At 37.5% G+C, this 10985-nt stretch overlaps 3 protein-coding genes across 3 annotated transcripts; 1 reads left to right on the top strand and 2 right to left on the bottom strand.

Moving 5' to 3' along the window:
• On the top strand, window positions 256-1527 carry LOC105171591 (protein DOS2). Its single transcript, XM_011092752.1, has one exon. The coding sequence runs from the start codon at window positions 256-258 to the stop codon at window positions 1525-1527; it is 1272 nt and encodes a 423-aa protein (XP_011091054.1).
• LOC105171416 (BI1-like protein) lies at window positions 3444-7107 on the bottom strand. The gene is made up of 4 exons (XM_011092530.2): window positions 6713-7107; window positions 4262-4375; window positions 4020-4177; window positions 3444-3913 (listed from the first exon to the last, which is right to left on the bottom strand). Exons 1-4 carry the CDS (start codon window positions 6987-6989, stop codon window positions 3710-3712), a joined length of 753 nt encoding a protein of 250 aa, XP_011090832.1. The 5' UTR covers window positions 6990-7107; the 3' UTR covers window positions 3444-3709.
• Window positions 7541-9950, bottom strand: LOC105171415 (pentatricopeptide repeat-containing protein At5g18950). Its single transcript, XM_011092529.2, has 2 exons — window positions 9865-9950; window positions 7541-9682 (listed from the first exon to the last, which is right to left on the bottom strand). Exon 2 carries the CDS (start codon window positions 9651-9653, stop codon window positions 7731-7733), a length of 1923 nt encoding a protein of 640 aa, XP_011090831.1. The 5' UTR covers window positions 9654-9682; window positions 9865-9950; the 3' UTR covers window positions 7541-7730.

The raw sequence follows: 10985 nt of genomic DNA, 5'->3' as shown, positions 1-10985 counted from the left end.
AAATACATACATATCTACTCTGTATAACTCGTTCTTATGTTCATCCCAATTCTTGCAGATTAATCTCCTCAAACTCAAACTCAAACTAACCCCCGACCCCCCTCCCTCTCTACGGAGAGAGCGACACACACAACACCATCTACTGCGTGTATAGATATATACACACACTCGCAACCTATATCTATATTTATCACCACCATCTCATATTCAAGAATCTCCTGTACCTGCAAACCCTCCTTCAATTCAAACACCCTGATGGACTTCTTCAAATCAGTCTTCTCCGAACTTTCCCCGAACCCCAGCCCCGACCCCTCTCCCCCCTCCACCCCCACCCCCGCAAATCACGAAACTAACCCTCCTCCTACTTCCTCATGGGGGTTTGGATCGACCCTTTTCAGAACCATAGCCTCAAAATCTGAGTCTTTACTTGATAGCTACTACAAAGATCTCCAAGAATTCAGTTCCGGCTTGCAAAAGGAGACATTGGTCATACGCCAAGCCGCCGGCCGCGCAGTTCAAGACCTCCCCGCTCGGCTTGAGTCTGGTGCCGCCATCGCTCAGGAGTCGCTTGAAGCCGTGGGGCAGGCCATCGACAACGTGGGCTCCACCGTCTCCGAAATAATCGGTAAAGATTTGAACTTTGCAGCGAATGATGGTTTCTCGAATTCTCATTTGGATGGGAATAGTGGTAATCGTGATAAAGATTTGAACTTTAGTGGAAATGCTAAGCCGTATAGTAGGATAGAGGCGTTGGTTCGGGGGTTACAGTGCAACATTAGGACTTATTGTGATGAAGTGGAGGAGAGTGATTACAATGAGTGGAAAATGGGGTTTAGAGTTGATGAGAAGAGGGAGGAGATTGAGCGGTTAATCAAAGAAAATGGCGCGATCAAGGAGATTTATGATGAGATTGTGCCAAAGAAAGTTGATGAGGAGACATTCTGGTGTAGGTACTTTTATAAGGTAGATAAGGTGGTTAAAGCGGAGGAGGCTAGAGCAAGGATTGTGAGAAGAGCAATTTCTGCAGAGGAAGAGGAGGAGTTGAGTTGGGATGTTGATGATGATGATAATGATAATGATGAAGAAAATGAATGGAAGTCAAAAAATGACATGAAGAAGGATGTTGAGGAGAAAGGAAAGGGAGTGGAAAATTCACAGATTGAAAGTGGGGGGAAGGAAGGGGAAAGGGATGATGAGGATGCTGGTGTGTCAGGGACAAAGAGTGTTGATCTGATAGATGAGGAGAATTTAGAGGAGAGATTAACATGCAATGAGAAAGAGGGTTCAGAAGGAAAGTTAGGCAGTGATATTTCGGTTATTTCAAGCCAACGGTCATCACATGCAGAGGATGACCTTGGATGGGATGAGATTGAAGATATCGGGAGTGGTGATGAGAGCAAATTAGGTGAGCATAGGTCCCCTAGTCCCAGTAATGGAGTTGATTTGCGGAAGCGGTTGAGTGCTGCAGAGGAGGATGAAGAGCTGACATGGGATATTGAGGATGATGTTGAGCCTGTTAAGTCATGATCTTGATTATACCAAGTTTTTTAAGTTCCATCCATCAACCTGCAAATGTTAATAGCATGATGCCGTGATCTTTCCGGTTATTATCTTCTTTCTGAGTCTGTTCTTACACAATGTATATTGGTTTTCTATTTTAGTGCAACAATTGAAATAATTAGATCATGTCACCTTTGAGCTCTATTTCTTTTATCGATGTCACTTGATTCAGCTGAACTACTAGACAAAGGCATGCTGAATCTTTCAACTAAATATGATTACTATATGTGTGGCTCTTACAGAATGATTTTGCTGAGTTTGAATCTTTATACAATAACCATATCTTTGCTCTTCTTGTATTGTGGTGATGCAGTGTATGATTAAGCAATTCCATGTGCTTAATTTCTTTTATGTTCTTATTGTATTCCAAGTGGTTTGTCTAATAATTAGTAAAAGAATTGTTTCGCCTCTTACCATGTCCTTCCTTTGAAGAAAAGAACTGTTTCTTCTTATTCTTCTACCTATGATCGCATCTTCTGCATTTAGTTGATACTTCGCTGCTTGTACAGCTATGTAACCTGTGCGACGACTTGTAAAGATGCAGTTTCTGTCTGTGGACTTCAAGGCCACAAGTGCTTTGCCCATTGTTCTCCTGATTCTTCCTGCCTGTAACAATTCACTTTATAGGAATAACATGTGTTTGAATAAAAAAATAAAGGTATAAAACATAGACAAGACGCGCCCTGCAATATCACCTGGATTACAAAACTCCCTGGCGGTAAGAATCTCCAAAGTCAAAATTTCGATGAACTGAGCACTGTTTGTGGCATGTCTAACTTCAACATGACTTGATGACAATCTGCTGCTAGTGATAATTTATTCAGTGTGCTGGAAGTATTAGCCTGGGAGACCTTATACAGGGAATTACACTTCTCATCTATTTTTAACTGTAAAAAGAATTACTTTTGAATTTCCAAATTTCTCCCATTCAAACTTTGGTGATTATGCTCTCTGGGTCTAATTTCAATAACTATCGCACTCAAAATTCACACTACATGTAGATGTAAGGTGCATTTGAAACGTAACCAAAGTCGTGTTCTTGCAACTCGAGCTAAGTAGGGTTTTGCAGTTAAGCTTGAGTGCAACTGAAGAGCGTGAGTACATGCCCATCTCCATGGATGCTGTAAGAAGTTCTTCAAATCCTAAATTTTGGTAGTAACTGGTAGAAGCTGTAGAAAAAAGGAGTTTATCATGTATCAGAGAGTTGTTATGAGTTCAATAGCACCAATGATCTCAGCTGAAGCTTAAGTATCACCAACAAAGGCCTACTTATGAAGGCAAATTGTACTCCTTTTGGTTTCAAGTTTCTTATCAACACAATTTCACACTCGACGCGTTCCTAATTTTTCAATTACTTGCCTTGTTCCATCATTGTGTGCTTGTAGAAAGGAAGTTGACGAACACAATCCCCTGATTGTAGAAAGGAAGTGTTCAATGAGAGGGACATGATCCCCTGCTAGCATCACGGTCTCTTCTTCTATCTTGAATTCATCAGTTCTCATTCGTGCACAATTGTTTGCTTTGCTTTCCGTTGCAATGTTGCGGGGAAACCACTTTTCTCCTTTTAACACAGTAGTTTCCTTAGTTGCGCTCGCAAAGTGATGTACGTGGTGTAAATACCAACGATTTTGTTTTTAAAAGATGATAACAAAACAAAACAGAGCAATAACAAGCACCATGTGAAGTCATGAACTACTTCAGCTTCGAGTAATACCCATGAATTAACCTTTCATGACTGCAATACAAGGAATAACTCAATAAAGGCTTCTGTGGAAAACTCAACTTTGCTTCATAAAATTTCTGAGGAACAACTCTCTGAGCTCAGATCTGCAGAACAGCTGAGGTGGTGTGACAGATAGTTAACAACGAAACATTAGACAAAGTTTCTTATCAACACTTCACTAAAATTGTATTGCAGATAGGTTAAATAGAAATGGATTACACCAAATTGTAAGCTCCTTATTTATGTAAATCAACTCACACAAGCTCATGGTTACACTTTGTTTGAGTGTGTTGTAGCAACCACACATTCACAAGTGTAGAGAGACATACAACTTCCACACAGTTATCTCTATACTTGCCAAAAGAGACAGCAGCATTCTATGATTATCTAAAACAAATATGTCTTATGCAGTAACCACATAATAGTCTAGTTGTCCTGTTTCAGCATGCGCAGAATGGTAAGGAACAGGTTGAGAACATCCAGATAAAGGGTGACAGAAGCCCAGATATACTCATCATATGAGAAACGCTTAATCAGGTTGTCAGTATCATAAACAATGTATCCTGAGAAAATTATGGCACCGATTGCACCGTAGATGGCAACAGAGGTAGGTCCTAGTGGGCAGAACACCTGCATCACCAATGCAAGATATGGTTTACCAGATAATACTGATGCTGATGCATGTCTTCAACATTAGAACCACAGCAAGGGAAATGAATGCGGAGAGAGGACATACCTGAATAAAACTGGTCAGAACCAAGATAAATAGGCTAGTAAACAAGATTGGTCCCAGAAAGCTGAAGTCTTTGCCCTTCTTAGCAGCCCAGAAAGTGTACCCAGTCAGAGCCGAAACTACGGCTGATGTCAAGATTAAGGCTTCAAGCACAATTCTTCCTGCAACGAGCAATAATGGAGAAAGCAGGATAAGCAATTAATACTCCCTAGCATCCATCTTAAAATTTATCAGGAGCTACTAACCTTCAGTATTGGCACAGGTCATGCCAACCGTCAGACTCAGAGAAACAGTAAAGAGCCCAAGGAAAACGAAGTTCAACGGGTGTTTTTGTTGATAAACATGCAAGGGCCACAACACTAAAAAGATACAGATTCATCAGTGACAATGTGTAAAAAGTTGCAAGACTAAAACCATAAACATACAAAATGGGTTACGACAATGTAGTGAAATTGAAATTGATACAATGTGATCTCTCATGCTTCAAAACAAATTATACTCGTTATCTTATGAAAAGCTGATAGTATTCTAGAATATTAGAAGCAGCAGACAGAACCCAAAAGATCTTCAACATTGTGCAAACCTGACTTATTTTTTGCTTATTTTCTGAGTTTCTGCCATCAACCTCACCGCCCAGTGAAAGAGGAGAGAGGAGAGAGGAGAGAGGCCGGGTGGGGGTGGATGCCGGGAGGGAACCAAAAATCTGAACCCAAAACCCCCAACCCGGATTCACATTCCGGATTCATATCACAAATTCATATCATAAACTTAAAGATAAAACCAAAAGCACATCCATTTTGTTGGCAAAGGAAAGTGAGAAGTTTATGAGCTAAATCACATCCTCTCCAATCATTTTTCACTTTCCAAATTAATACTAATTGCAGTTTCAATACTACATATTTGCATGATTGGCACAATTTACCAAACTTTTCCCTCATTCTCAGTATGGCAAATTTCAAATTTAGCGGCAGCTTTCCTTGTAATTACTGGATTTTGAATTTCTTAGCCGTTAGAAGATTTTATACAAATACTGACCTGAAGTGAATTCAGAAGAATCTCCCATTAGATTAATATTTAGGACATAGATTCTAAGAACTTGTTGTAAGAAGATTTTGATATATTAATATTGAATGAATTCCGGGCGTTGCGCAGCATGCAAGCATTTGAGGAGGAGATGCCCTTCAGACTGCGTTTTTTCTCCTTACTTCCCTGCCAATAATCCTCGAAGATTTGCTTATGTTCACAAAATCTATGGGGCTAGCAATGTTGGAAAGATACTCAAGGTAATTCTAACCTATGTTTCATACATAAATTACTACTACCCATTATGATCAAGAAAGTCTTTAGCTCTGGCAATTTTGCCCCGGTTTGAATTTGGTTGGTTTGGCAAAAATAGGATTTGCCGGTGAACCGTCGAGCCGTAGCAGCTGATTCTTTGTACTACGAGGCTTATTGCAGAATAAAGGATCCCGTCTATGGTTGTGTTGGGTTGATTACTATTTTGCATCAACAGATATATAATGCACAATGCCAACTAGCTAGAATTCAAGCGGAGATTGCTGCTCTTGGTACTCAGTCACAGAGTGAAGTCCAGCAGTATCAACAAGTTGAAAATGGCGGTCCCAGTTTTTTGCCAGACCAAAATGGTGTTCCCAATTCTACCTCATATTATGATCTTTCCACTTGGTTTGATTAGGATTTCTCATTTGTTTTTAGGTTTATTCTTTTGATTTATTCTTTACATTGTTTATTGGCCTGACTTCTTGGAAGAGATTTAATTTCGTTCCCATGAGAAGAATTGTTTATTTCAGATTGTGTAGATATGAAAGAAATTGGAAATGCTCAAAATGTTGTTTTGTAATAGAACATTACTTTGTTTTGCTATTTCTATCATACTACTATGTTTGATTATGTAATCAAACATTCAACTAATAGTAGCTTAACAGTGTCAATCCAGCACTTGGTCACACAAAGCATTACATGGTACTATTGTGGGGTGGGCGGTGAGGTTGATGGCAGAAACTCAGAAAATAAGCAAACATACATACAGAAAAAGATATCTGTAACATCTAAAATAGAAAATCATAATTAACCAATGAATTTCGATTCGAGAAGTACCTGACTTAAAATATATATATTTTATTGAAACCCATTAGGGTCAAGGACCTCTTTCCAAATTTAATTGGAAGCATTAAGTAAACGATTGGTCTAGGGGAATCATGATGTGGTAGTAAAAAGACAACCATCTTCTCCATTAACAATGACAATCCATTCCACCATTATACCGATCCTTAAATATTTCACAACAAACAACCATCATATATACATATACATATATATAACATAGGCACATCTACAAGCATGATATTTAGATAATATTATCTATGTATTTACTAGTACTTATCAACACAGATCTGCAAATTATTTATATATTTATGCACGAACAAAATCCCACGAGGAAGAAATTTGAAAAAATATGGTGAAAGCTTGATGAACATGTCCTTGAAGGTGTAATTATAAAGACTAACAAGATACCTAGAATTGTCCCCACAAAACTTCTCCATTCACGATCACAAACAATTCAGTAAAACACAGTTACCATTTATCAGATAAATGCACCAGTTAGATAACCGTATCAAACATCTCATATAACGCAGATCAAAGTTAATCTAATCAATTACGAAGAGTAAGCTCACATATGAAGGGGGTAAAGACGAGGAAAAGCAGTAAGCCGGGACTTGAACGCAGGAGATCGTTGACCGGAGCGTACAGAACAGTGACGGCGGAGACCGCGGTGGTGACGAGGATCTGCGCCGACAATATTCCGTAAACTTTCCTTATGAATCCCCACCGCAGCTGATTCTCGCCGTGCCCGATTCCGGGGTACAGCATATCTCCCGATTCTATATCAAATTCTCCGCCTTTCATCTCGGCCGCGCCGCCGCCGCTACTTACGCTAGTATAGTTGAACATCTTTCCAGATCTTGGTTGCGACGACGATTGCCTTTTACGTGCTCCTCTGCTTCTCTCTCTACAATTTCTTTTGCTTTCTCTCTCTACAAACTTTGAAGAGGTCGAAATCGAATGTACGTATACTTGAGTCTCGGTCGTCGGGTGGTTGACGTTAACGCGGTACCCACAGGATGATATCTGGGTCGGGTCCGGGTCTAGATCCGAGTGGGTATAGATATTCATATTATTGAATTAGTAAATTGTTTTACTTTTCTGCTCTATTTAGAGAGAAAATGTTAAAATATTCTTTCAATCTTTGTGCTATTTTTATTTTTATAATTTTCCTTATTTTCTGAGAAAAATTAATTTAATTAATATTAAAATCTCATAGATAAATTTGAGAGCATAATTTGAAATCCCGGAATAAACAAGTATATGTATAATGGATATTTATCTCATTTAATACAAATTTATTTTAATATAAATTTTTAGATTGAATCAATATATTACTTAATTTGTTCATATAAATATAGCAATGTAATTACCGTTTATGTAAAAAAGAAATAAAAGCATTTTCACTCACCAAGTCCTCGTCCCATGTAAGCAGTCTGTCGCCAACTTATCAGCAACTCTAAATTTCCCTCAATCTTTGTCTACAGAACGATAATCTCTAAGAAAATAAACTGAAAAATACATTTTCCTATCAATTTCGTCGTAATCTTTTGATACAAGTCCTGAGAGAAGCTAAAAACTTGAAGAAGTTCATCTTCTTTCAAGAATTTCGCCTAACAATGTGTTCGTGTGATGGGAATTATTTCTGCAAAGCTTATCCACCAACGAATGGCAACTACTTTGCTTGAGAACAATGCCCATCTTCAGTGTATAGCCTAGAACAAACAACGCATCATCGGACCTATCAGCTAAAGAGAGACGTTCAACGAGTCGTTCAAGAGTTGTCTTCTTTGGTCTGACCCCATTATTGATCATACACCCCAACCATTCCAACGCTTCTGCAAACCGTTCTTGTTTGCTCAGCTCAGATATGATTGGATCCAAAGAATGAAATGCTGGTTCCAAGCCGTTATTCTGCATGTCTAACCACAATGTTTCTGCTTCCTTCACTTGTCCAGCTTCACAGAGTTTTTTAATCAATGTGGTAAGTGTGGCAGTTGATGGCAGAAAACCCTGCTTTCTAAGTTCAATAAAGAAGTGCAAAGCCTCTGTTATTTTCCCTTGACAACAAAAGCCTTTAATCAGAGAGTTATATGTAATGGAATCTCGGACAACATCCTTCTCGTTCATCTCTTCAAACAATGCTTGGGCTTCTTCTACTTTCTCGTTCAAGCATAGGCCATTTATCATGGTGTTATAACTCACAGTAGTCTCTCCATAACCTCTGTCGACCATCTCTTTGTGAAGCTTCTCAGCTTCATCAAAATGGCCACTCCTCCATAACCCATCAATAAAAGCATTGTATGTGTATTCATTTGGAATTATTCCATTCTGAATCATCTCAAACCACAGTTTTCGCGCATTTCCTAGGTCCTTGTTTCTGCAAAGACCATGAATCATGGTAGTGTACATGACCCTATCCGGAAAATAACCTCTATTCTTCAATTCATCAAAGATACGTAAACCTTCATTACTCATTCTTCCTTTGCATAATCTATAAATGATCTCCTGATATGTGTAGATATCTGGAGGACAATTCTTTGCAATCATATTGTGAAGAACAGCCGAAACTGTTCCAAAATTACCATTCTTGCAAAGTGCTGATATCAACTTATTGAAAACGATATTATCTGGAACATGCCCAGCCTCCAAAACCTGTTGAAGAAGCTCATAGCCTTTCGCAACATTGTTCTCCAAACAAAATGCTTGAATCAAGTGTCCTATGGTACCCACATCTGTTACAACACCACACTCCGTCATTTCCCCATACAATCTCCAAACAACATCAACTCTACTGGTTCTGACACAATGTGACAAAGCCAAGTTCCACGTCTCCAAGGATGCACAATAACCGATCATTTTCAACCGCTCAAACACACCAACCGCTTCATCAATCAGCCCATTTTCGCAGAGGCACCTAACATACAACTCTAGGTACCGTGGTTCCGGCTCAAACTTTGTATCATGAAGAAAACTCTTTGCAGCATACGCAGCTTTCGCCTCTACAAGCCTACTAAACATCAAATTACATAAATCTGGGTCAAATGATACACCACTCAGGGACCTAAGCCAGAGATAAAACCTGAGGGACAGGAGAACATTACTCTCTTGTTGTTTCAGGACCGCTTTGTAAACAGCAGGGTCCGCGAAATTCACAGTCGGAAAATCACTTAAAAGCGTCTGTTCCCATCGGGGCCGGGAAAGAATAAATTTGGATACCTCCTTTGCAATCTCACTAACAGTAGAGATTTGATTTTGAGCAAACTTTTCATCTGGTTTTTGAGGGTTTTGCATCAACTCTTCAGAAAGTCTACTGGTCTCATTGAGAGGAAATATTCGATTTTGAGCAAAAATTTCATCTGGTTTTTGGGGTTGTTGCGCTAATTCTTCAGAGTTTCCATTAAATTGATCAAGACTGAGGTTTCGGTTTCGGATTTGAGGAGTGATGGCTCGGAGAGATTTAGGGTTCTGGCGGAGGCACAAATTTGAGAAAAATGATGGAATCCTGGCCATGCCAACTTCCGCGTCTACTGACTCTTCATCTACTCAAAAAATGAGAGCTCAGAAAATGCAAACAGATTTTCTGGATTGAAAAATGCGAAGAACAATTCACTCTGGATATAAAATTCAACTGGAAAATATAACATTTCTCTAGCACAAATCGGAACTATTCCTCTGTCTTTACATCAATGAAAAAAGAGGAGGAATTCGGAGAAAAACTTACATTACATGTGAGTGTAGCTGTGGAGATTGAAGGATTGAAACAGATTTTCCAAGAACAATGCAGTATGTTTGATTTATGCAACTATGAACACGGGTGGGGGCTCAGTCCCCTCATATTAACAATTTGGCCCTTCAACTACGAATTATTCATTAGTTGACCCATATCTTTTAATTATTATGATTGAACACCATTTTGTTGGGTTAGTCGTCTTCTTATTAGTCATCAAATACTTTGATAGTGTTTGGATTCAAGAATTCGGTAATTTAACTTGTTAATTTTTTTTTTAAAGTGAAAGTAATCAATTATTATTTATTAAATAAATTATCAATATTAATTATTTATATCAAACACCGACAACTATAACAATAATATATTAGTCATCAACATCAAATAACTATATCTAATCAATAACAACTATTAAAGTAAAACGGTACTTACAATAAAAATATAACAACATCTCCATACGTTGGTGGAGTTCAAATTCATGAAACCTAAATTTTCGCATGTTAAAACATATTATTAAACATTCAAATGTCATCTTAGTTTTATATCTAAATAGAAAAAAAAATCTCTCTATAATAATAATAAAAAAAACATCAATTTTGGACAATACTTTATTTTACATGAAACGAATTAAATAGTAAGCTTCAATAAACATTAAAATATCAGCAACAAAATATATTAAAGATCAAAGATATTAATTGTATTAAATTAATATAAATAAAAGAAAACGCTGTTCATTTTTTAAATGAATTCCTTTTGCCTATATATATATATATATATATTTGAAATGAAAATATGGCAAAATAATTACTCCTTTCATAATTAATTTTTGAATTAATTATTTTATTAAAAGGAATAATTACTTCACTTTGTTTTATGTTCATATATACAAAAGAAACAAAAATTAAATAATCCAATTTTCCTTTAAATATAATTAGAAAAAAAGAATTTAAAATGAACATATCCGCATTAATGTTGTAATGACAAATTTACTCTAATCCCTGTCCTAAAATATTTATTATTTTTAATTTCGGACATGATTTAATTACACCTTCACATTTATTTCACCTATATAATCATATATCATTATTAATGTTCATTAATTTCAAATCAAGGAC

Source organism: Sesamum indicum, linkage group LG10 (assembly GCF_000512975.1).
Source record: "Sesamum indicum cultivar Zhongzhi No. 13 linkage group LG10, S_indicum_v1.0, whole genome shotgun sequence".
NCBI lineage: Eukaryota > Viridiplantae > Streptophyta > Magnoliopsida > Lamiales > Pedaliaceae > Sesamum > Sesamum indicum.
The sequence above is the reverse complement of the archived record's forward strand: the minus strand, read 5'-3'. Positions and strand labels throughout refer to the sequence as shown.

Bases quoted from the DNA above. Each gene is read 5' to 3' on its own strand.
- LOC105171591 (XM_011092752.1), top strand. From the start codon at position 256: ATGGACTTCTTCAAATCAGTCTTCTCCGAACTTTCCCCGAACCCCAGC.
- LOC105171416 (XM_011092530.2), bottom strand. From the start codon at position 6,989: ATGTTCAACTATACTAGCGTAAGTAGCGGCGGCGGCGCGGCCGAGATG. The intron at 4,178-4,261 runs GTTAGTAGCTCC...TGCTCGTTGCAG, and splicing joins GACCTGTGCCAATACTGAAG to GAAGAATTGTGCTTGAAGCC. The intron at 3,914-4,019 runs GTATGTCCTCTC...TTGGTGATGCAG, and splicing joins TTCTGACCAGTTTTATTCAG to GTGTTCTGCCCACTAGGACC.
- LOC105171415 (XM_011092529.2), bottom strand. From the start codon at position 9,653: ATGGCCAGGATTCCATCATTTTTCTCAAATTTGTGCCTCCGCCAGAAC.